The 26411-nt window shown below is 50.1% G+C and overlaps 1 protein-coding gene across 2 annotated transcripts; it reads right to left on the reverse strand.

The window, feature by feature from the left end:
- Positions 1–1084: 1084 nt before the first annotated feature.
- TMOD1 (tropomodulin 1) lies at positions 1085–25971 on the reverse strand. 2 transcript variants are annotated; one of them, XM_014959221.1, is made up of 11 exons: positions 25638–25971; positions 18314–18477; positions 16196–16352; positions 12452–12571; positions 10774–10863; positions 9701–9831; positions 7975–8082; positions 5924–6067; positions 5064–5208; positions 3356–3415; positions 1085–2610 (listed from the first exon to the last, which is right to left on the reverse strand). In XM_014959221.1, exons 2-10 carry the CDS (start codon positions 18431–18433, stop codon positions 3381–3383), a joined length of 1050 nt encoding a protein of 349 aa, XP_014814707.1. In that variant the 5' UTR covers positions 18434–18477; positions 25638–25971; the 3' UTR covers positions 1085–2610; positions 3356–3380. The 2 variants fall into 2 exon arrangements, with proteins under 2 accessions (XP_014814707.1, XP_014814706.1); XM_014959220.1 differs by lacking the exon at positions 3356–3415.
- Positions 25972–26411: the final 440 nt, after the last annotated feature.

The following is a 26411-nucleotide window of genomic DNA, read 5'->3' on the forward strand; positions in this document are numbered from 1 at the left end:
CGTGGTAGACCTGACTACAAGGTACAATGCTCCTAAGAGCTCCTGGTAGCTGGATATTCTACCTCAAAGGCAGAGGGCATCCGTGGGGCCTCATCAGGTCCTTGCTGCACTAAGGCAAGGGAGAAGGGTTTGAGACGTACACGTGGAGGCCCATAAAGCCAGGTTCCCTCTGCTGCAGAGAGGGAAGAGGGGGTTAAGAGACAGCCTCCTTCGTTCAAGTTAGCCCATAAGCAGCTTCTGTATCCTGGCTTCTGGATTAGTTTTGTCAGATTAGTACAAGTAAGGACGTGCCATGTGAAATGCTGTGTGGTGGGATTTGGGCACCTCAGTGGTAATGCCTGAGAGGAGGCACATTAGCTGCAGGAGAGATGAGAGTTAAGAAGGATTGGCTGTGACTGCCAGATGCTGCACTCAGCAGCAGATGGCTTTTCCCCCTTTTCCTGGAGAAGTGCTGGGACAGTGATCCATTTGCTCCTAAATATCATTTTGTAGGTCCATGGCTGCACAGCTTGATGCCTTTTACCACAAAGCCTGGAGCCTCTCAGCTCTCACATGCATCTTTCAGCAAAGAGGCTCTGTAAGGATCGGCTGAGGAACCTGGACTGATCCTGCCAGCTTAATATACTTCTGGGCTGTGTGGTTAATTTGGATGCTGCTACAGTGAAACATACAACAAGCTTCTTGCTTTTTTTTTCTTTTTCTTTTTTTTTAAGGGCTTTTTTTTTTCCATTCAGGAAAATATGCTGTTGGTAGTAGCCATGATAGTGTTCCCTGCTCTGCAGATGCATCCCCTTGCATGTCTAGGTTTCTTACCACCATCAGGATTTCCCAGGATGAGATGTGTTTATGTTCCTCTAAAACCAATGGAAGAGCTGAGCTCGTACCATGCAGATCTGAGGGGATGGCTCACCTGGAACTGTGTGGCTGTGGTTTGATGATTTAGTTGACTATTCTGAAGTCTTCATTGAAAGAGGCTGTCTGCCAGTTTCTCTTTTTTTTTTTTTTTTTTTTTTTAAATATGTTTTCAGTTATTTTTCTTTAATATTCTTTTCATTTTTCGATACAGAACTTGCAGGGAAGAAGCTATAGCAAAGCATTTTATTAGACACCACAGGTGCGTTTATTAAGATTTGAAGAGCAACAAATACTTATCCCCACATTGCTGAAAGTATAGCATTTCTCTGCTCCATTTGGGCAGAGCTAAATCATGTGCAGTATTTGTGCCCAAGCTCAGAAAAGATCTGTGGGACTTCTGCTGGAATATGTGTAAAAGGCTGCAAAACTTCACTCTTAACAGATGCATACAGACAGATTGCTAGCAAGTGAGAACATTTTCTAGGACACATAGTCATCAGACCAAGAATAAGGCTTCAGGAGAGCAAGGCTTCTGCCAGGAGACTCTTCCCACCCAGCAGGATCCCACCCACGTTAGTAGCAGGAGTTTTGGGTGAGATACTGCTGGGTCCAGTCCACGGCATGTCTGGGAGCCTCACAAGCCTGCGGGGAGTTCCTCCCCGGCTCGATAATGGGTGGTGGAACTGTCTGACACAAAGCTGGCATGTGCAGTGTCAGTTCAGGGCTGGGGTGTTCCACTGAACGGCTTTTCTAGGGCACAGCATTTATTGTTGCATTTATGCAGACATTAGGGACAGCAGTAAAAGAAACAATCCCTAGCAGAACAAAATCTAATTAATGGATGTGGTCATCGAGAGAAAATTTGACTTGTTTCCAGTGAGTATCTGGACTCATGGTTTTACCATTAGGCAGCTGAAGGGAGCAGGGATTAGAAGAGAGGGCTCTCTCTGGTTTGCTGACGAGTTTGGCCACCTCTGTGGGGTTAGGATTTGCATCACATCTCTAGGGGTGCTGGTTTTCTTCAGACATGCATAGCATAGAAAGATATTAACCTATCCTAAACCGCTCAATTTTTGAGGCTCTGTTTTATAATTGGTGGCCTTAAGTTCCATTTAATCAGGGGGTGGAGATCAGTTTTTTTCTAAGAAACACAGGGATGCATTTGTAACAGCATCTCCAACTAACTGAGCAAATGTTGGTAAAAAATTGTAATTCACAATTCTTGAAATTAGCCATGTTTCCGGGTAGTAGAAGTGCTTGTTAAAGTAGTTGCTCCTCTATAGTTACTTGAGATCAATTTGGAAATAAAAAATAAAGTATTTTTTTAATACTTCTATAATTTGTGTTAAACAGCTGTATTTTTCACTCATGCATACCACATCCTAACTGTATGAAACACCGTGCAGGAAGTTTATAGAAAAATCAGGTCCCAGGTTAATTAAAAGTCACTTTTACACTGGGATGTACTCTAAACTGAGGTTGCATAAAATTGGCTTGAATAATTTCCAACTCTACAGAAAACGTCAACAGTCCTACTGGATAAAACCCTCAACTACAGCCACTAGTTAATTTAAACTCTTAGTGCATAAAACAGAACCGAGGCACCACAAATACTCTGTCAAGGCACTTGTTGCCTTTAGATTTCCACAGTGCAGCGCAGATCACCGGGAATGACCTCCACAGCCAGGAACTACACTCCAGTTCTGCACTTGGGAAAAATAGGCCCGTTCAACTCTGCGAGTCTCCTCTTCCTCACTGGAAAAGAAGAGGGAGAGGAGTCAATGATGGCAAGGGGAAGACGTGGATGGCAGGCTTGGCTGAGAGAGGAGCTGAGAGACGCGCTTTCTGCCAGGAAAGGAACAGGATAGTAGCAGGAATGACACAGTTTAAAATCAAGGAAGGTAAGATGAGGTTTCTGTCCTTACGAATTTTTAAGGCCAGAAGCTTGCTTTCAGCCTTACCTCCCTTATTCTACCGTCAATTATATTTCACACCTTTTGCCTCTGTAATCTGGCTTTGGCCAAAGCATCCCCTCGTGATGACTGATGTAAAGACAGCAGGAGACAGATGCCACAATTTTTCCTTTGCTAGTTTTTCTAAACTGCCATTTCAAAAAAAAAAAAAATAATAATCTCTCTCATATCTTATCTTAAGCCTTTAGCCTCCAGCCCTCTTATGGCTAACATGGTCAAAGCAGTCTCATACTTACTCTTAAACTTGATTTACAGCTCTGACAGCTACACTTAGGACTTTTCAAGAAATGTGTGTGAGGAAAAAAGGAAAAAAAAAAAGTTATTAAGAGAATGCGGAAGTTAGCTCATGAGGATGACTGTAAAAGTCTTCACAGTTGGTTCATTCAGAGCATCTTAGAGAACAGAAGCTGTAGAACCAAAACCAAGTTCTGGTAGCATCGGGTGATGGCAGGCAAGAGCACTGGAGTGGAGCAGAAGCAGAGAGCTATTGCTGACAGGGAGGAAAATGAAGTTTTCTATACTTATACATTGTCCAGGTGTGGAGCTGAGATGTTATTGCCAGACACCATCACACCGGTGAATACGAGCTGCAAACAAGAACCAAATCAGACAAAAATGCAGATCTTATTGGTAAAAGAGGCAAAAATGCACAACTGTTGCACAGAAATCAAGTTGTGAGTTCCTCCCCTTACAGCAGGAATATTTACAACTATATCCACATCTTCCAGCTGATTACTTTGTATGCCAGGTGCTGCACGGTCATTACAACCCTTGCTCTGTTCCAAAGGACAGAAAATAGTGATCCTTTCCTGGTGCAGCTCTCCAGTGACCGGGAATGCTGCCGCAGGCAGAATAAATACGCAGTGGAGGGTAATGCTGTGTATTCTTTGTGGTCACTGAAGAACTGGCACACACCTCTATGCTTGGCTGTGCTTCCCGGGAGCACCGTTCTGGCTGAAGCAAGATTGATATTTAAAAAAAAAATTTTTTTTTTCTAAAAAACACAATATTTATCATCTCTTTAAATATGGCAGCTACTTAAAGCTGTTTTTCTGTGGCTTTTAAACCTGATTCATCAAGGGGCAGAAGAGCCTGTCTGCGCTGAACCTCAGGCAGATTGAAATACGCAGTTCCAGCTTTCCCCTGTTTCTTGAGAGCTGGCATTTATTCGTTGGGTGTTTTCTCGGCCCCTGCCTGTTAGCCCCTGCTCCCCAGATGTGTCTGGCAGAACCCAGCCGTTCTGGTGGTGGAGGGGGTGTCCCCGGGAGCCTCCAGCCCCACTTCCCTCTCCAAGCAGGGCTCTGCCTAGCACCGGGTCAGCCCAGCCGCTGGCTCTGTCCCTCCAGGTCTTGTCAAACCCCCACCCTCCTGGGGAAGGGGTTCTTCCTAATGTAAAAACAAAACAAAACAAAAAAAAGGACAATCTGCAAACTTTTCCTTACTCCTCTTGGATTTATCATCTGCTGAGAAGGAGTTTGGCCCTGTCCTCTTTGCAACCACCCTGCCCATGCACTCAGGAGCCCTTGAGTCAAGCCATGGCTGGTACGTTGGCTCCATTCAATACTGCTCTGCTGGACCCGTTTCCAGGGCTCTACAGCCACTTGTAGCCAAGCCATGGGAAGCCTCTGCCACATGCATGGGCTGAAACAGCAGCTCGCAGGCTTGCCCACATTTTGCTTCATTGAGGGTACAAAGATAACTCAAAGCCATGTGGCTTCCCACCTCTCCCTAGAAACGCTTCCCGTTGGTTTCTCTGGAGGGAACGGGCCAAGTCCCACTGCCATCAAAGTTCAACTCTGCTGCTTTTCATCTCCTCGTTACAGCGGGAATGAAGCAGGAGGAAGACAAGCAGCTGGCAGGACTCACAAGTGCTGGCAGCTCATAACGCTGTATCACATGCCACACCGGGACACGTTCAGCAGGTCTCTCTCCTTCCCAACAAGACCCACTGTTACTGCCAAAAATGCTGCCTCTTCTGGGACTTCTAGCTGCCCAGGGCCTCCAGGTTTGGAGCACAACCCATTGCCTGGACCACCAGCAGCTGCCTTAGAGAACCAGTCAGTGAAGGCTTGCTTTCCTCCTTGAGGGGCAAGGCACCATCAGGCCCTTCGAGAGGTGGTTTCTAATTCAAACCCATCCACCAGAGCCTTCAAGTGAGCAGCTCTGCCCTTCTCCCACCAGGAATTGCCCACAGGACCTTCCCATGCTGGCTGGCCCGCAGCCAGCCCCACTCACCCAGGTCGTTGTTATTCATCATGGCGTTGGAGGCGCGGAGCCGGGGACCTTGCTGAGTGAAATGGTACCCAAACTTCAGCAGGGAGGTGTTTTTTTCCAACATGTTTGCGATTTCCATTTCTACTTTGTTGCCCAAGGGCTGGCTCTTTTGAAAACAGACAGAAAAGCAAGCAGGTCAGGTCAGAGGGTGATTCAGAGCGAGCACTTAAGATCTGACATCTCCTCCCCTTCCTTCCTTCTTTGGACCCATTGGCCCATTTGGCATCTCTTACTTGGAGCTGGTGAAACAAGCCTCTGGCCTGTTCCTGGCACAACTGAGCGGCTCTGACTCCCCCAGCAGACATTCCCACAAGTACTCTTGCCCAAAAACTTTACATCTTGGGCAGATTTGCAGCTAAGAGACATCTGGAGAAATGATGACTTTGAACTCCCAGTCACTTGTTCCTGAGCTCCCCGTATCTCAGCTGCTTTGCTACTACCCCCTGGGTTTCTGGGGAGCTAAACTTGCCATGGCATCTGTACCACTGTGCACCGTGGAGCTCTCCTTCTCTCTCCCTTGCGCTGTAGCAAAAAATTCAGTTTTACTAAATAGACAGTATTATTTAAGCGCCCACAAGAGATTGGAGCAAGGTGTGATATTGGCCAGGTGCATCACCTGGCAGCACCAGGAACACGGAAAGCTGCTCATGGTCCCCAGCCTTTGTTAATTGCTGTAGGAAGCAGCAGATACTGTCCAGGAACTGCAGCAGAAACGAAGGGCTGAAAGGAGGGCTGCCCACCCTCCACCTTGACCTGCCACTCAGCTTCCCACAACCAGGACACATTCAGCTGGTCAGAGCTCCTGGTCCCACGTGCTTTACCTGGTTGTCGATGCGCAGCTCTACGAGCGATGTGTTGCCCTGGAGCGCTTCCACGAGAGCCAGGATCCCTGACCCAGAAATGAAGTTTGATTCCACGTTCAGGCTCTTCAGTGTGCTGTTGACCTTCAGCATTTCTGCCAGTGCCTGCGGGCAGAGGTGGGTGGTGAGACAGGCAGGGGCAGAGCACCCCGGCGCAGCAGGGGTTCAGGTCCCCTTGCCTCCAGAGGACACTGGGAGGACCCTGTGTGACGAGCAGTTTCCCTGCCACCATATGGGAGAGCCCTGTGGGGGGTGAAGGAGGTCCCTCCCCTGTTGCAGGGGAATTCCTGAACCTGAGCATGCTGGAGGCCACAGCAAAACCTCGTATGGACAAACCCTTGGGGCCACCCCAGAAGGTGATAGTCCACGCCTGCCCCATGACAGCTTCATCTGTCCCTCTGCTAAAGCCAGCATGGTGATGCCAGGGATGCTGGCCAGTGTCTGCCCTGCCTCCTGCCTGATCGGCTCCCTGCCTGCACTGCTCCTTCTGCGCAGGGCTGAGATGCTTCCCATCACCGCAGGCAGAGACAGGAGCATCTGTCTTGAACCACAAGGCACTCTCCATGTCCAAGACATCTTCCCGAGTGGCATCACAGCCAGATTAAACACTTTTGCTTCCCTCAGAAGGTAAGACCAGAAGTGGGCTGACACACTCCCAACCTTCTCAACCTGATCTGATGATCTTATTTCCTACGCTGCATGGAAGGACCCATCTACATGATGAAACAGAAAGGCCAGAAGGTGATGCCCAAGTGGCACGGCTCCACAGCTCCCTTACCTCTGCACAGTGCCCTACTGGCCCTCAAACAGCACCAGTGCTGCCTGCACAGGCTGCTTCCCCAGTCCAGCGTGTGGGTTGTACTCACCCTCCAAGAAGAAGGTTCTTTTCTAACAGGAAACCAGCATGCACACATGTGCATGGCCTGGGTGAAAAAAAAGCATAAAATTGGCTGCAGTGGTGCTGGAGGAGTGTGCAAGGATGCAGCCTGGAAGGCAGCACGAGGGCCAAGCAGAATGCTCAGCCCCTCTGCATCCCCACTGATAAATACTTAAGACCGCTCACAGCAGCCAGAAAGTCCCTTTGTCACCCAGAGAGGCCGCGCACAGAAGAAATGCAGAGCCCTGCTTCTGCACAGGTCTGCACAAAGGAATACACGAAGGAGAGCTGGAGCAGATGTGTGCGAGGGGAGGGATGGGTGTGCACACAGCAGCACATCCACAGACACAGATGGGGTGGCCCTGATGCAGGGTAAATCAAGAGACACAAACTGCTTTTACAAAATGCCACTCAGAAGTCAGCTCATGTATCCTGCTCCTTCTCCGGGAGATCCTTGAGGGTGAATATGAGACCAAATGGAATTAAAGGATTGTTTGTATCAATTCAAGGATTGTTGATATTGGGGTTGTCCAGCCTGGAGAAGAGTGGGCTCCAGGGAGCTTATAGCAGCCTTCCAGTACCTAAAGGGTGCCTACAAGAAAGCTCAAGAGGAACTTTTTACAAGGGTATGTAGTGATAGGATGAGGGGCACTGGCTTCAAACTGAAAGAGGGTAGATTTAGATTAGATATTAGGAAGAAATTCTTTACTGTGAGGGTGGTGAGACACTGGAACAGGTTGCCCAGAGAAGCTGTGGATGCCCCATCCCTGGAGGTGTTCAAGGCCAGGCTGGATGGGGCTTTGAGCAACCTGCTCTAGTGGGAGGTGTCCCTGCCCAGGGCAGGGGGGTTGGAACTCGATGATCTTTAAGGTCCCTTCCAACCCAGACCCTTATATGATTCTATGATTGTGTCCTGAAATCTCCACAGCTGAAAAAGGAAGCAAAGGAACTGAAGCCTGTCTTGCTGGCTTTCACTAGCACTGCTGAAAACGAAGCCCCTGCACCAAACACCAGAGGTGCAGAACATACCAAACGCACCGTGAGGTGCAAAAGCAGTCAGTCAGTAACTCTGAAAATACCTTGCCCGAGAGCAGCTCCTGTCACAACTTCATGATGATGAACTGACAGTACTTACGAAAGCAACAGGATCGTTGCTCCGTGTCCCAACTATACTGAACTTCTTCACGTAGGTGTTATTTTTCAGCGCTTCTGCAAAAGCTTTTAAAGTTGGTATGGGAATATTCTGTGGAAAGAAATGCAGAATGCCTGTGCTAGGCCATCATCTGTATGAAGGAATATGCAATGTATTTAAACAATACTTAAAATTTCCTGTCAAGGTCAAATCACCAAATGCACCGAAGCAATTCAGGAAGGGGTCAATAAATGTTTTTGCAAGTTCTCTTGTTATAATCAGCGTGGCCCAAGGAGCATGGCAATCTCTTCTTCCTATTTCCCACTCTGCTGATAGCTCACTGCCTTGGTTTGGAGCTGCGATGTCTCTGCTGTTTAATTTAATCACCCAGAAACTCAGCTACTCATAACCGCAGGCGTTGTGGGGATGTATGTAACTGGGATCCGTGAGCCTACAAAGCGCTGCTCCTGCGCATTTTAATACAAGTGACAGCACCGAGCAACATTCATGTCATGTTCAGGAAAATCTCCACCTACTGGGCCTGATCCAGAAAAGCCTGAAATTATCTCCTTGTAGTGCAAGCTACAGACACCTCTGACTGCTTTACACAGCATCTTTCAGGCTTATATTTGCCATGCTAGGTCTCAGTCCAGAAAATATATCCATGCTGCTTACTCAGAGTTCCTACAAAATGAGTATTTTTCACTTATAAAGCACTTTAGATACCCTTTTCAGATGCACAAATTTTCACCAGTCTAAATTTTAAGTGGTATCTTCAGTTTGGACTTCTTGCCTCTCCGTTTGGATCCCACCATGTGGAATCATCTACAGTCAAGGCCATCTGCAGAGCCACAACACAGAGCCCAGCAGCTTACCATGTCCACCGCCACTCCCCAGCTCTCCAAACCGTGGCTCAATGTTATGAGACACAAAAAAAGTGCCTGCCTGCCAGAATCCTCAGCTTGGTGTCCTCAAGGGACGTTCAGGGTCACTAGCCAGAACCAAATACATGAAAGTAAAAATCCATTAGTTATAGAAAGGTGCAGGTGGCAGGGCACAAGTGTTTTTAATGTGCATGTGCAGGTAACCACATTCTTGCTATTTGAATATGTCATTATTAACAGACCCCATGGGCTGAGGGTCCTGGAGGTGCTGGTCCCTGGGTCCTGGTCAGTGAGGACAGATGGAAACTGTATTTTTTAGTATGTACGTGTCCCAGAGGCAACACAAGAAGTGGTGCTGTGTCCTGATTTGCTTTCTATAAGAAGTGAAGAAGACCCACAGAAAGGATGGGTGGAAGATGGACAGGGCTAGCTACAAGAAGGAAGGTTTCTTCGTATTTTCACAGCAAGTGTCAGGATTATTAAGCCTTTTTTCTCCCACCATTTTAACTTACATAAACAGCTAATGTGTCTAATTAAACCACTGAAGCCGTCTAGAATGCCTTTAACCAGGCAGGCTGGAGATGGATGGGTCTCCCAGACTATCCTCAGCACAGCTCTGCTCTTCCAGGCACCTACAGGAGTCTATCCACTACCAATCCCACAGCTTTGTCCCACAGCAGGTGCCCACTGCCCAAAATGGAGATAGAAGCACTGGTGTTTCTTGTCTGGCTACACACAGTGTTATGGTAGTGCTCTGTGCAGCAAAACAGACTTGGTCTCTGCCTTCTGGGTATGAAATGGTTGGTTGTGTCAATGAAGAGAGGAGAGTAGAAAAGAGCAAATACCATAATATTGTTAAGGTTGACTTCCTCAAGGTCAGGATCATTGCTTTGTATTCGTTTCAGAGTTTCTTCCACATCCGTTGAGTTCGGTTCCTCATCTGGAACAGGTTTGTACTGTGTGGGCTTGATCACACCTGCAAGCGAAGAGCAAGACAGGTGAAACCTAAAGCACCCTGAGCAGAGGCATGTTCCCTCCGGGTGTGTTTCTCCCCTTCCAGAAGCAGAGCTGGGAGAGGGAAGCATGAGCTGACAACAGACACAAGACGTGAGACCGCACACGTGCTCGTCAGCCCCATCTGTGCTCATGCACCCAGAAACGCTGCCCGCTGCTGGGGCCAACCAGCGTGGGACAGCTGGTGGCTTCTGCTATGTGCTCTCAGGGTCCAAAACAGGGTGATGGAGAGCACACTGCCTGCACTAGGACAGCACCAGGGCAGCAGCTGAGACCACGCTGGCTTGCACAGGGCAAGGATGGACCACAGACAGCCCCAGCAATCACAGGCTGCTCGGACATTCACGGCTCCAACCTTCAGCCTAAAAATAATTCCCACTTCAGAGCCCAGCGGAGGGCCACGAAGATGATCAGAGGGCTGGAGCACCTCCCTTATGAAGAAAAACTGAAAGAGCTGGGGTTGTTCAGCCTGGAGAAGAGAAGGCTCCGGGGAGACCTCACAGCAGCCTACCAATATCTGAAGGGAGCCCACAGGAGAGCTGAGAGGGACTCTTTGTCAGGAAGTGTAGTGACAGGACAAGGGGTAGCAGTTTTTAATTGGAAGAGGGGAGATTTAGATTAGATACTAGAAAGAAATTCTTTACTGTGAGGGTGGTGAGGCACTGGAACAGGTTGCCCAGGGAAGCTGTGGATGCCCCATCCCTGGAGGTGTTCAAGGCCAGGCTGGATGGGGCTTTGAGCAACCTGCCCTAGTGGGAGGTGTCCCTGCCCAGGGCAGGGGGGTTGGAACTAGATAATCTTTAAGGTCCCTGCCAACTCTAACCATTCTATGATGCTATGATTGGCCTCTGCTAGCAGCTCCAAAGCCAAACACTTCAGCCTGTGAGCACTCCAAATCACTTACTGTTGAGCCCTTCTTTGTTGACAATGGTGCTGCTCCCCAGAGCCTCGTAGTACTGCTGGTTGCTCATCAAGGTGTGCATGCCAAGGATGGCTGCAGAAAAGGAAAAGGAGAACACGACTTGAGTTATTGCAAGCTCCAAAGCCAGAAAAAGATGCACACATGCTGTGCTCTCCCAGGATCGGGAGCGCGCCACCTTCTTCTGTGCAAGCACAGAACAACATACAAAGGGGGGACCAAGCCCCCGGGCTGCCATAAATACACAACAGGGCTCAAAGGTCTGAAAGGCTGGGCACTTCGAGTTTGCTCATTTGTGTTTCAGCTGGTCCTTTCCCCTGCCCTCTACTCACAGCTGAAATTTTGAAGAGTGCATCACAGCTCGGAAAAAGTGATTTGCAGGTTCAGTGTTTCGGGGACACACACACCCCCCAAACACAGCTTACTCTGGCAACAAAATCTCTCCACCAGCCAGGACTGTGAATACCCAGAGCACAGACAGAAGCATGGGAGCTCTTCCAGGACTTGCTGGGAGTCACCCACAAGAGCTATCCTACTTGCCATGCCAAGGAAGGGACCCAATACATCACGACTGACAACGAGCCCTGCTAAGTGGGCAGGAGCTGTTTCACAGCCTTAGCTAACTCAGAAAAGCAACGCTGTCGCTGTCAATATTGAGATTTCAGCACAGCTTGTATCACATCAGTTCTCCTGCTGCCACTTCAAGTGTATTCTCCCAACAATTGCAGAATGACCTGCCCCCAACAGTATTTTTCTGTGAAAGTAATCGCTGCGCAGATCTGGAGCTTAGAAAAGCAGATTTTATAGCATAGGGCTTTATAGGACTCTAGAAGTGCAGTAAAAAAGCAAAATCCAGAGATGCAGTGCTTGGCCAGGGTACATATGTTGGAAGCCTTCACGCAGAAACACATTTCTAAGCCAGAATATGCTATTATTATGTAGAGGACATCTAGGTGGTGTGATACTTTACAGGCTCTCTTACAGACTTCTGGCAAGGAGGATACTGCTAGGGAGCATGGAAGTCTGAAGGAGACAGGTCTGGAAGAAGAAGCCAGTAGCACTGAAATACTCATTGGCTGCTGGACCCGCAGGGGACACATGAGCTCAAAGCATCAAGGGGGTGTTCGTAAGATCTTTTGGCATATGACCAACTGCACAAATTGCAAGAAATCCTTAGCTTTAAAGTGTTTTGGGAAAAGCTCTTTAACAAACAGCAGCCCTGAGTGTCCACTGAAAGACTGTCTAACCTAACAGCTCCTTTAATAGGTTGGCACCAGAAATCCACATTCTCACTGGGTCTGCTGGGTTGCTTCCTAGATAGAGGTTTGGCTTGAAGAAAGCCGTGCTGCTGAAGGTGACGGGCTGCAATTTGCAAGATTCAGTGGCAGAGACAGGAGAAGAGATCAAACAGCACACTCTGTTCTCTCAACAAATCCTTCTTCTCCCTCCTCAGCTTTGGTCCATGCTCCTGATTAAATCACATGGGCTGAGAGTAACTCTAAATATACACTTCTTTTTTAACAAAGAAATAAATCCTGTCACAACTGTCAGCACTCAGATAAACATCAAAAAGCTCAACAGCTTATTTCCCACAAAAGAACAAACAACAAGAAACTAGTAGTCAAGCAACCTGAACCCCCAAATTCACATGAAACTGTTTTACCAGCAATGTCACAGAGCTCTGCATCGGAGGCATTAGCCAGGGCTTCCTCCAGTTCCGGCTCCAGAGTCACACTTTCCAAAACAGGATCCATGGGCTTCTGCTTGGGAATCCAAACTTTTCCTGTAAATGCAAAGTGAGGTCACTCTCAGCATGGCTGTAGCACCTGCTTCACAGAGAGCCCTGCAGATGCGTTTCTGTGGGGTGAGATCTGCACAGTGGGAAGGACAGAGGGGGCACAAGGACCTAGAGGAAAACCAGAGGAGACACTCCACCCTTTCCCATCAGCTTGGGGTCTGAGCCCTGCTGTGAGGGGAGCCAGGAGGCACCTGCCAGACACCTCCAACTATGGAGCTGGACTCCTTCCCCAGCGTGAAGGGCCGCATCCGCAAAAGCCCAGTAGTATGTTTGTACAGGACGATGACTGCTCAGCTCACAGCCCTCAAAAAGCCACGCACAGCCTGGCCCTGCAGGAGACTTCACTTCTCTGAAGGCTGCATAGAAGGAATGGAGATTTGCCAGCGCTCACGTGGACCAAGAGTGACTGGGCTCCAGCACTGTGCAAGACGGGTCCCGCTCCCGAGACAGCTCCAAATGCACGGTGGCAGGGCAGATGGCACAGGAGTCAAAAGGGGGTGGGAAGGAGGTGGTGGAGGGGGCCTGGCAGCAGGCAGGGGTAGCGGTCAGCCATCCACAGAGCAGACGGGATGCAGGGAGGAGCAGGCTTGGGGCAGCTGGTCCGGCTCAGCATCGCTGCAGAGGACAGCAGGGCAGGGGGGAGAGGCACAAAGGGCATGCCAGATGGGACACCTCCGTGCTCCCTCTCCCGGGAGCAGCAACAGGCCAAGGAACAGGCTTTATCCCTACAACTCAGAGGTGCAAAGTGACAGGTACAGCCGGTGAAGCAAAGCTGCCATATCAGGTGCTCGCTCGTGGCCTTTTCCAAAGTGGGGGGCTGCCCACATGGGGAGGGGGCTGCACAGCGAGTGATGCAGCTCCAGCCCAGCTCTGAACATGATGCGAAGAAATGGCCTCAAGTTGTGTCAGGGAAGTTTTAGATTGGATATTAGGAAAAATTTCTACACCGAAAGGGTTACCAAGCATTGGAACAGGCTGCCCTGGGAAGTGGTTGAGGCACCATCCCTGGAGGTGTTCAAAAGACAGGTAGAAGTGCTGTTTAGTGACATGGTCCAGTGGTGGTTTTGTCAGTGTTATGTTGATGGTTGGACTCAATGATCTGAAAGGTCCTTTCCAACCTAGAAAATTCTATGATTCCATGAATGCCGTGGGGCTCCCCATCACTCCCCCATCCCAATGCCCAGGATGATCTCCGGGCGAGCCACCTCCCTGTGTCTGCTGGAGCTGGTTGTGCCCCAGGGAGGTGTGGGGGGTCCCAGGCAGGGGACAGGGTTCATGGCCCCGGGTGGCTGCCCCCAGCTCTGAACCGCTCGGAGCGCCAAGGGGCAGGTGGGTCTCTCTGTGAAGGATGAAGGGGTCAGGTCTGAGATTTTGCAGCAGGGCACCTAAGAAAAGAGAGAGGCTTGTGGTGTTTTAACAGATGATGGTGTTTGGCAGGGAGCAGCCTGGTGGGTAAATCCAGCGCTGCTGCCGGGCGGGAGGAGGGATCTCAGAGGATTTGGGATCAGTCCCCTCCCCTGAAATAGCCCAGGGTCACTGCAGAGAGACAGCGAGCGCAAAGCTCTCAGCCTAGCATGAGAGCCAGGACTATTTTTGTCCTCTCCCTTCTCTGAAACCAGAGTCAGCGGCACCAAAGGGGAGAAACAAAGATCCTGCTGCTCAGGGATGTGCAGAAAACAGAAGCGGCTAAATTTAGCCTCAGGGAAGAAGCAACTGTGCTTGGGGCTCCCCCCCGGTGAGAAGCGGTGTCTGCTATAAACAGCCTTTTGCAGAAGGGCCCATCTCCGGCCGCCCCGGCAAAGAGGGCAGGAATCTGCCTCCTGGGACACAGCTGCTCTGGCAAAAATAGTCAGAGCATCACGTGTGCCTGCAGGGCCAGGCACCCTCCGGGTACTGCGCAGCTACATGTCCCCCTTGGGCTGGTCCCTTCAGCGCTGGCTTGGTGCAGAGACCCAGAACCGTTGTCCCACCAGGCGCACGGCAAACCGTGCACGCCATCTGGTCAGTTCAGCAGGGAATAGGAAAAACAGGGCAAACTTAATTCTGCCGTCACACGACAGCTCCCTTTGACATCTCAGTGTCATTGAAACTTCTGGGTTGGTGGTTTTAGGAAGCTTCCTGCCTCAGCCGCCCTGCATTACAACTTGGAACTTGAAATTAAATGGTGCATGCAAACAGCATTACACATGATAATGTACACAGCAGGTACGCACACAGCAGCTCCTACCCTGCCCAGCAGCATGGCCAGGGAGAGCAGCTCCCACGGCAAACTGGCAAATCACCCTCCAGACTGTAAACGGGGTGATTTATTTCCAGCTCTGCCACAACTGTGAATATATAATTTGCTGTCTCTGGCTCACAGTCAGTGTAAGTAGTGTCTTCACTCAGCAGTGTGTTACAAGCAAAAAGATGTTTAATGTGTCTGGGATCTCATCAGACTGAAATATGGCTAGCTCAGACCAGAAACCAAACACTCAAAATGCCTGAAATACCTCCATTTCCTGCAGAGCACTGCTACTACCTTCTGGGCTAGGGTACGTCTGAAGTTGATTTTTTTTTTTTCTTCTTTCTCCCTAAAAGTTACCACCTGAAGTCTTATTAAATGGGCAGACTTAACGTAAGCTCTTTCTCAGAGAGGCTCGTTGATCAGTAAGGGGGCAGATGGCAGTTTGAGGAGCACCTCAATCGGGAAACATGCTCACACGCCCCCATCCTCATGCACTGCTTGTTTGACGTGGGGCAAGCAACAGTGCAGACAGTGTTCACCCAGATCTTCTGCTGCAGGGGGACCATGGTACGGAGGACACAACAGCAGAAAAAAGCTGCTGAGAAATTGCTGGAACCCAGAGGCAAGGATTGACGGGCCCACATCCCGTGCCAGATGATATTCAGAGTGCTAATGGGAGCAGTGAAGTCTGGATAACAGGACATGTCCCAGGAGAACAGGAAAAGATGCCAGAAGGAGGCAAAAGAAAAGAGGCAGAGTAAACCCCTTGCTCACAGTCCCCAGGGCCACACAAAGAGCAGGGGTGCAGCAGCTACCTCCAGGTACGGTGCAGGAAAAAACATGCAGAAGAAACACGCAAGATGCCAGAGGCTGGGAAATGAGTCTGGGGCTGTCAAGAGCTGATGAAGACTAGATGGGGACTGTTGGGATCACCACAGCTAAGGGGAGCTGTGGAGTTTCTCTGTACCAAGATGAAGCTCAGAGTGTAGGGATGAAGCATGAAAGGTGATGGTGAAAGACAGAGCGCAGCATGCCGAGCTCACGGGAGGACAAGAAAGGACAAGGTGATGTCTTCCCCAGAGCTTGACACAGCTGCAATGGGATGAGGATGGAAAGAGGCTGCAGAGTGGTACAGCCTCTGTCCATCACTTCACAACATATCTGGCGGTACCCAAATCAGCAAGCACATGGACCTCTTGGGCACACCCCAGTTCATTGGCCAGCCTGGACTGGGGCTAGACAGCAGGGAGAGCAGATCCACCACCACAATGGTGTCACAATGAAGTCATGCTGAACAACACAGCTCAGACATAACCCTTCTGCTGTGCAACCGCTGTGCCTTCGTCGTGATGCAGCCAGTGTGGCACAAAGGATGACCATACCTCTCTTTTCACCCGTGAAAGGAACCAAGTCTTCTCTGTCCTTAACGTCCTTTGCCTGCTTTTCTAGGTGGGCCATGAGTTCCTCCCTTTTGAACGGGCCGGTTGGTGGCTTTTGCGTCTGATCCCGCTGCCTGAGCCCTGCTGGCAGCAACGCGTTCTAGGCATGGAGGGGACAAACACGGGTTATCTCTGCAGGCCACGATCCCCGTCCATCAAACGCTCTCCACTTTCCTCAATGCACTATCTTTCTTCCACATTGCTGGGCCATTTACTTCTCCTTGTGTCCAAGGTTATCGCCATCCAAGCCCACCGATTCCCACATCATCTAAGACACATAATGCTCCTTCCCCCCTCCTATTTCAAACGCTGTCTCCACTACAAGATCTCCATGCTGCCAAGTGGATGTTTCTCTACAACAGCAACTCCAGTCCTTTCTCTGGGGGCTCTCAGCCATCCCCTCCTGCTCCTCCTAGCCCATTCCCACACCCCCACCAATTCTGCTGCCTCTTTGCAATAGTCGCAGCACCAGAACCAGGCTGCTAAACTCAGCTGGTCTTCTCCTCCCTGTACGTGTCTGTCCAAGTGCCCACATGCCCCACGTGTCCCAGCAAGAATCAGCTCAGGGAAATCCCATGGTCCTTCCCAGAGCAGACCAGAGAGATGTGGTGGTCTCTTCTGCCCTTCATGATCCATCACAAAACTGCAGGCAAGGCCTCGCAGAGAAGGTCACTCTGTTGCAGAACAAAACCCCTGCGGACCTCAGCCCTTTTTCAAACTGCCTCCGTGTTATTCAGCCACATTAGCCACCATGGGAAGTTGCTTTGTGCCTGACACATATGGCACGTAAGCACCTGCTTATATTTAAATATAGAACAGCCTTAATGCAGTAAGTAAGACTATTCCCAGATTTGACGCTAAGCATGTTCTTTAAAGCTTTGCTGGATAGAAGTCAACATTTACTTTTTAAGACATCCAAGGTGATTTTGAACAACACGCTGATTTTTCCAAGCCTGCCTAATAAAAGTAATTAATTATAATTTAAATCTGCATCAGTGGAAAGCCTAGGAAGGAAAATGACTAATAGGAAACAATTAGACTTGGGCAAACTTGTAGGGGAACTCTGGGGAACCTGTGCTAAGACACAAGCAGGGAGGAAGAGGAAGCAGCTTGCTTCCTCAGGCTTCATGCTGTGAGAGCGACCAGGCAGCCTTCATGCTTTACCTCCTGGATGCTGGCTACACCTGTACTCACAGATGTTCACGATTATTGCACTTTTCTGCATCTTTCACAGAATGCTGCCCAACACTGTGTCTTCTGAGGCAGCTGTAAGCAGCCCATATGCTTAAACCCAGGAGCGAGCCTGCCACCTCTTAATTATTTTCCTGTGCTGCAATTAAAAATACTGATGATGCAATCTGCACTGCCCATCATTTCCCCACCAGAAACACCAACTGCATGTTGCAGGAACAATTTCTCACTTGGCAGTGCCCAGCCTCATCATCTAAGGTGTCTGGAGCCCAGGGGCCTGCCAGTTGGCTCTGCACAGCCCCTGCTGGGGCCACAGGACAACGTTGCCTCCAGAAAGCTTTCATTGCTTGGCACCAGCAGGACCAGTGTTTGTGTGTGAGCAGCTCTGACTGATGTTGGGAGGCTGCTAAAAAGCAATTGTCCCATTTTGAGAAACTCCAGGATTTGGTTTTCTGCCTATATGGAGGGAAATTGAGACCATTTGAAGTCTCTATTGAAAAAAAGCCCCACCCAAACAAGCCACAAAACCTTCAAAATTTCCCTCCAAGGTGGCTTGATGGGAAGCAGAGAACCAGTTTCTGCAGGTTCACTGCCCTGTACCAGCACTGGCTGACACTGGTTCTGCAAACCACAGTGCTTGCCACGCTCCCCAGGGCAAGGACAGGGGAGTATCACAGAAACAAAGTCCCACTTGTAGCCCATGCTCGTGATGGCAAAACTGTTCCTGTGGACAGCCTCTTCCACCCTTGCACTGAGCACAGGCTCTGCAAAGGGTCCCACTTAAATACAGATTACCAACGCAGCCCGTTCCCCCCCCTCCTTGACTACTGAGATTTACCACCTGGCAAACCTCGTGTGAACACGACTTACATCAGGGTCCAGCTCCTCCAGTTCATTCTCTAACTTCCTGAGCTCCTCCTCTGTCAGAGCCCCAAGGATCTTGTCTTCATCCAGGTCTCGGTATTTCTCTAGCTCCTTTCGGTAAGACATCTTAGAGGAGTCTCGTCAACCTCACTTTTATGCCGAAACAGGACCTGAAATGGAAACGGGTGGCGTTAAGTCTGCATACGTGAGAGGTGAGGCTGCACCCGGCTGGTCAGGGAGCACTGGGCACCACCGAGCCACAGAAGGTTCATGCTTCAAGGCATGTCTGACTTCAAAGCATGGCCAGATTGCTCGGTGCCTCCCCCCCAGCCCTGTCCATACCCCACATGCACGGCACGGCCCGTGGTGAGGAGAGGGGCACACCTTCAGTGGCACATCGCTCCCTCAGGGCCTCACAGGGCAGCGCTGGGGAAGCACCTCCTACAGGACCCCCAGCTAGAGATGTCTTTCTCCAAGCAACGCTGGACGTTAATGAGGTGTCCCTAGGCATTTATTCCCTTGAAGGACCATAAACCACAAATCACGAAGTCTCTCATGCCCTTACAAGCCCCCAGTAACGCCTCCCTGCAACGTGGCACTCCAGATAGTGTCATCACAAGGTGGGAAAACAGATTTGTAACACCACTGAGAACCTCCAAGCCCTCAAAACCTCCACCAGGCTGCAGTGGGTGGCCCTCCTTCCCATGTTTCAAAGCCGCAAGGGGATCATGAAGTATTATCCACTCGTGTCCAGGAGGCTGCCAGTGAAACGTGCCGCTTAGTGACCCACCTTCCCTGCCACCACACGTGCTCACACAGCCCAGCAGCTGGTCCCCGCACGCCTGAACCAGCCCTTGGAGAGGAGCGGTGGGAGTAACCCACTAGATGATCTATCCGGATAATCCCTGCTGACCTGGGGGTCTGCGCCACGTCTCCTAATGTAAAGTGCCATACACAATCATACACACGTAACTGCAACCTCTGCCAGCTCTAAAAGGCTGTAGTAGACCTTCTACAAAGGTCAACTTGCTTAAAATATGCAGGTGGGTTAAAAATACTCTCACCACAACGCACAGGAGTGTAGCCCACTCTGCTTTTTTCCTGGAAGTTTCCTTCCATAGCACTGTACATTTGTACATATATATTTGTACATATGTATATATGTACATATTTGTATATATGTACATCTGTGTATTTATATTTTTTGGCTCAGTTTTTGTGGAGAATATTGAACTCTAGATGATTTAAGCAGACCTCTCTTACAATTTAAAAAAAAAAAAAGGTTTTGCTGATCCCTCAAGGGGTATTTACACAAAAATAACAGCAAGGCCAAATATCTTTTGAGTTTCTATAAATGGTCTCTTTTCAGCTCCTGCGGAGGGTCAGAAGCCCTACCCTGGGTGACATGTCTCCAGCTCTGCCCATCCTCTCGGGGCAGATCACGCTCTCGTGATGGCTTTTCACTTCAGCGCAGAAGACGCCTCCTTACACAACTTGCAGGGCAGCTGCCATTCCAGAGAGATAGGAAAAATTATCTTTAGCTTGGTCGCAAAAGGGCACGTTGAGGCACACATGGCCCCCGACAGCAAGCCCTTAAATTTAGAGCCGTCAGTCTGGTGGGACGTTCGGTTCCCCCGCAGGGGCGATGGCAATCCCCCCGCATGGCTGGCATTCCTGACACTCGCCACCCGGGAGCTGGAGCGCCGGGAGACAGCGCAGCTCCTCCTCCACGGCAGCCCAGAGAGGGATAAACCACCTTTTTTCCACCTTATATTGAACTGCACGAGAACAGCCATGACTAGTCGGTATTTCCATATTCAATTTTTAGTTTTGACTGTTCTGCTGTGGAAGGAGCTGAGGCTAAAGAGGAGGCAGGAAGGCAGAGGGCAGCCCACCCCAGGGTGCTAAATTCCCTAAAATGGCTTAAAACACCCACACCTGCAATGCACACACAACCTCTGTCCTGGCTACGAGGGGACCGGTACTCCCAGAGGCACCGGGGATGGCCAGACTGGGATGGTAGCCCCCGCAGGGCTAACCTTGTCCCCTTCTGCCAGAAGGACAGAGACTGTCAGCACCAGGAGGCAAAAGGCAGGAGAGATGTGGGAAGCGCTCCAGGTCTCCAGGCCTCCTGCAGACAGATATAAAGCCAGGGCTGCATGGAATCATGAAATGGTTGGAGCTGGAAGGGACCTCTAGAGATCATCTAGCCCCCTCCCCTGCTAAAGCAGGATTGCCCAGAGCACATTAGAATCACAAAATCATCTGGAAAGGACCTTTGAGATCATCAAGTCCAACGATCAACCCAACACTGACAGGACTGCATCCAGGCGGGTCTTGAAAATCTCCAGAGAAGGGGACTCCACGGCCTCCCTGGGCAGCCTGTTCCAGGGCTCTGTCACCCTCACCGTAAAGAAGTTTTTCCTCATATTTGAGTGGAACATCCCATGTTCCAGCTTGTGCCCGTTGCCCCTCGTCCTGTCACTGGGAACCACTGAAAAGAGTCGGCTCCATCATCCTTCAACCCACCCTTTAGGTACTTGTAAACATAGATAAGGTCTCCCCTCAGCCTTCTCTTCTCCAGGCTAAAGAGCCCCAGCTCTCTCAACCTTTCCTCGTAAGGGAGATGCTCCAATCCCTTAATCATCTTGGTTGCCCTACATTGGACTCTCTCCAGTAGTTCCCTGTCCCTCTTGAACTGGGGAGCCCAGAACTGGATGCAGGATTCCAGTTGTGGCCTCACCAGTGCAGAGCAGAGGGGGAGAATGACCTCCCTCGACCTACTGGCCACACTCTTCCCTCTGCAGCCCAGGATTCCATTGGCCCTCTTGGTGACAAGGGCACATTGCTGGCTCATGGAAAGTTTGCTATCCACCAGGATTCCCAGATCCTTCTCCTCAGAAGTGTTTTCCAGCAGGTCCACCCCTAACCTGTATTGGTGGCTGGGGTTCTTCCTCCCCAGGTGCAGGACCCTACACCTTTATTGAACCTCATGAGGTTCTTCTCTGCCCGGCTCTCCAGCCTGCCCAGGTCACGCTGGATGGTGGCACAGCATGAAGCAGAGGTGCTGAGGGCTGAGGACAGGTGCTGAGCCTGACGAAACATGGCCAAAATCCCAGCGGGGGAGACATTCCACCTGCTGCCCACCCGGGGCAGAGCTGCTGAAGGGGGACGGTGCCTCTAACAGCCCTGAGGGTGCAGCTGGAGAGCAGGTCGGCAGCACCGAGGTGCCCGCAGTGGTGGCAGGATGCATGGTACCGACCAACAAGCCGTGGGGGCTTGGCGTGACACCTTCCATCACCGTCTCTGGGAGCAGCCCCTCCACTGGCTCTCCCTTATCTCCACCTCCCCGGCCTCCTCCACCCTATCTTGCTAATGAGTGCTAGGGAGAAAAAGCAAATCCTCCCTCTGCTGTAAATGGCAAGGGGGCTTTGCACTGCCAAAAATAAGAAAGCAGGTAAGTTCTGCCTGAGCATAGTCATCTTCATTTACACAATGCGTGGAAAAACCCCACAAAACTCCACCACCACCACCCCAAAACATCTCTCCCCGAGCTGTGTGAGGGTTCAGGCTTGGTTTAATACAGACTCCCCTCTCTCCGCACTCCAAAAAAATAACAAGATTCTCCAGCACAACTGCAATATTATATTAAAATTTTAACTCCACACACTTCTGGACACTCAGGGAAGACCTAGCCCCAATTCACCACAAATCTACTCCATCAAATCTATTCTCAATGACTTCCTAAGAAGACAGCTTTGACTTCTTGCCGTTTTTTGTTAAAGCTACCAATAGACTTTTCTTTCAATCAACGAAAGAAACATCACAACAAAATATGAACATAATATACAAAAGCTGCACAGGACTGGCACTATTACAACTCTAAGTCCTCAAAAAATTGAAATTTGTATTGACAGCTGAGATAGCAAGGTATTACATCTCATTGTCCAAAGTATTCATCAGACACATTAGAAGACAGCCCAAACACTTGCAACTTGGTAAGTCTGAAGAGTGGAGAAGTTGGTATGCATGAAGACCAATAAAAAGGTTCAAGGAAAAAAATGAAATCAGATGGGAGAGGAACATACGCCATAGATCATCTCCAGGGAAGACTGTTCCTACCGTGAATGTAGAAAAACAAAGCAAAAAAGCCAGCACTTGTGATTATGAAGGGGTTGGAATACTTTCTTTTTGAGAACTGCTGAACAAATAAATGGACACTGTAGAACAAGTGAATATGAAAAGCATCCCGTACGACACTGGAAATACTCCTTTCACTGCTCTGTACAGGTGCAGCCCCACTGCACCAAGAACAGAACCGACCTCCCCACAGGGGGACCGCTGGAGACCTGGGGAAGGTGGCCCATGCGGGACCACCATGTCCCATCCGTGGTGGAGAACTGTCACAGGGACAGAACAGGGAGCAGGGCGGGCAGGAGCAGGGCAGCGATGGGCTCAGGCTGCAGCAGGCTGCTCGGGGGGGCTGCAGGGCAGAACGGGTACCACCGAGCCGGGGGAGCTGCGGGATCACCCCTCGGTGCTCTGACAACCCCAGGAAAAAGGGGCAAAGGAGAAAGCAGCGCTGGGTGAAGCAAACACAAACAGCAGCGAGGAAGATAAATTCCAAGAAAACGTAAAAATATCGCAGAGAAAACATTTCCCCGGGGTGCCGTGGGCGTCTGGTGGAGGCTCATGCTGAGAAGCCCAGCCTCGACCTCCACAAACTCCCACCGGCACCAGCACGTGGAGAGCAAACAGAAAGTCTCCCCTCTTCTCTTTGTAGGCACATGGGGAGAAGGAGCGACTTAACCTCAGCAACCATACAGGGCTTCTGGGGGATAAATTCTGTTATGGGTCCAATCCTACCCCGATTCCAGCGCTTGGCAGCAGGCTGAAGTGGGCGGCTGTCAATTCCACGGCAGCACACCAGAGGGTTTGGGGCATCCTCAGCCGCCAGCCACACCGAGCCCCCAACAAAAGGCAGAGGACAACAGCCACGGCTGAAGAAATGAGCATTCCACCCCCCTGCCCCCCCAAGAACAACCCTCAGATCTACTGGGAAACTTTTTCAGTGCTTTGAAATAAGAAAGCAGACCATGAGCTCGGTTTCTGAGATAAGGAGGTGGCCAACAAGCATCATCAGCATAGATACCGGTGATTCTTGGAGAAACGGCCAAGTTTTAAGGCAGGCTTTCAGGATGAAAGCTGTTTTTAAGCAGCACCAAAGGCAGGAGTTACCCTCCTGAGGAACAGCCTGGCTTGAGAACAGTTCCTGTTTGACTCATGCAGGGTTTTTGATTTATGAGAATTTTTCATAGCTTAAGTATAAACCCGAGTCAAAGTTCAGAGCTATTATTTTTACAGTATAAAAATAATAAACCAATGTCAACCAATCCCCCTTTAGTTGCTACAATTCTTTTTTTCTTTTCTTTGACTTTCAGCATAACTTTAAAGATAAACACCAGGGCTTTTTTTTCTGGGAAACTATACATACCTCAAGTGACCATTTCCTGTAAACTCAAAAGAAGTTAAGTGTTTTCTGTGCATACTCTTAGACCTCAGTGAATCACCCAGGTCTAAATCCAAGATATACGATGCTCAGATGAGAGGAGCAAATCAGCTCCAGTTGGTTTCCTAAATGAAGACTGTGTTTTTATGTGCCTTCTCAGTCCTCTGATAAACCTGAAAGCCATCAGCTAACTCTAATGAAATCCCACACATGACGACTCAAACCCTAATTTCTTGTCAAGCTACACATGCCTGCAAAGGGTCTGTCAGACCAGGTGGAACGTGCAGCAAGCCTAAGGCATCTCCTTCATCTGGCAGTCAGGGAATGAAGGAGAGATGGGACATTTGCAGGGAGGTCCAGGGGAAGGGTGTGCAGCACACCAGAAAGACCTGGAGAATGGGGAGACGTTAGATGTGGTAGAGGTGGGGCTGGCACAGTGGGGATGGCAGGATGAAGGACATCTATCCACCTAAAAGTGAGTCTCTGCCGGCCCCACAGCTCATGGGACAGCTTGCGAGCCCTGGGCTTGCATCCCAGCATACCCAGGTGTTGGTGTGCAAGAGCCTGACTCTACAGCCACCTTGCTGCTTGAGTCACTGAGCACCCCAACATCACCAGTTCCCAGGAATTTCAGGAAGGGACCCATGAATTAGAGCAGATGCAGTAACAGCAGGGAAAGATGCCCATCCACTGCTTCTGAGACCAGATCTGAAAACGTGAGTCTATGTGAATTTTGCAAAACCTAGTAGCAAAGCAGAGCAGAGCGCAGGAGGAGCTGGATCTGTCCCCAGCGTCACCACACAGCCTTATGTACCCGAAGTCTTGATGGCTGGATGCCTCCTGTCACGAGTTACTGTGGTCATGAGAGAGTCAAATGCAGGTGTGCTGGAACAGGAAAGCTCTCCTCCCGACACACAGGTAGCCTGGAGCCAGCCGTCCCTGCTCTGGCAGATACAAGCAGAGACCAGTGGTGGCCTCGCAGGTGACCATGCGGCCCATACCTGAGGCAGTGAGATGTTTGCCCCGTTTCAAGTGAACATACTTTGTTCTCACTAAACATCAAATCTTTCCTCAGAGGTGCACAGAGGAAGGAGGTTTGATTCTGGTTCAACGCAAAGGGCTTCAGCTGCCTTCTCCGGAAACAAACTGTTCAAACCACCATGAGCTCAGCCATGGCTGAAGGTCACCTTGGCTAAGTCCCTTGCTTCCACAGCACGAGAGTGAGTCACTCAGCCTCCAGGAGACCATCACGGTATCTTGCTTTGCAGCTTTCTCATGCTGAGAAGCCCTTGTGCAGCTTGCAGAGTAGTCAAGCATCATCTTGAATGATCCTCAATAAAATAAAGCATACAAGGTAGTTGATACCCCCAGCCCCTGCTCAGCAAGCAGTGTCCATCAGGTGCATCTTCATCCCTTAGCCCTTCCACAGCTGAGCTGGGCAGTACCAGCACATTCATGCTCTGGATGAGAAGAGTGGACAGAGATGCAAATGGCTCATGCTTAATGAAACCCAAGAGGGGATCTGCCGTTCCTTCAGGAAACTCAAGACTTCTCCAAGGAAGATCTGGATTTCCTCTGATTTGATAAAAAACTGACAACCAGCAGCTGTTAACCTAAGACAAACTGAAATTCATGTTCACCTTAGTAAAATACTTGGAAAGAAACACCTGGAAGGCACTGTGGATCTATCAAAGCACACCGTGACTTCTGCCTTTCTAAATGACATGCCAGCCATGCAAAACACCTAACTCTATCTGAACTTATTGCCACCACCCGGAACCCTACATCAGTGAAGTTCACTAAGCCATAGACAACACTTACTGATGCGGCTGCTTCATTCCCATGGGGATCCGCACGCCGGAGCTGACATTCCCATCCTTGCACTTGACAGCTCCACAGCAAACAGCTGGTTGTCCAAGGTCATGCACGCAGTAGGAGAAGCTCCCTGCGCTCGACCACCAAAGCGACCTCTCCCTTCATCCACTGGGGCTGAGGAAAGCCTTATGCTAGTTGGGCTCTCCTGGACCTTCCTCTCCCCTTGTGTGCCAGGAGGTGCAGCTCACCCCAATCCTAACCCAACACTCAGACACCACCTGTACCTCCCAGCTGTCCTTGCCTCAGTACCCCTGCGAGCCACACAACTCAATACCAGCTCTTACCAAGTGATCTTTCTTATCAGGGCCACCCAGAAAATAGCCTGGATGTTTGGTGACCAGGCAACACACAAGAGGGTCAAACTCTGCCAAAGCCCAGACACAAACCAGCCCAGCTCTATCTCCCTTTCACATATTTCTAAGGCACACACTTGCAAGCACAGTTATGCCTCCTCCTATTTGGGGTGAGGTTCTCTCATGCGCCTGGCATGTACCTAATTGCTTAATTACTAATCCCTATGAAAAGTGCATGGGCTCATTAGTGACACTGTGCACTCAGTTCCTGCTCTGTAACTTGAACCCTTCCACTTGGAAACTTCTCAGCTGGCACCATCCACACTGAACAGGGACTGAACTTGGGTTTCTTGCCTGGAGTCCTGTCAGCCCCTGGATGGACTCCTGCTTCCCTTCCCCAGCACACTCCAGTGGCAGGGGGGGGCCG

The sequence above is a fragment of the Calidris pugnax genome, unplaced genomic scaffold, assembly GCF_001431845.1.
Source record: "Calidris pugnax isolate Ruff unplaced genomic scaffold, ASM143184v1 scaffold404, whole genome shotgun sequence".
Lineage (NCBI taxonomy): Eukaryota > Metazoa > Chordata > Aves > Charadriiformes > Scolopacidae > Calidris > Calidris pugnax.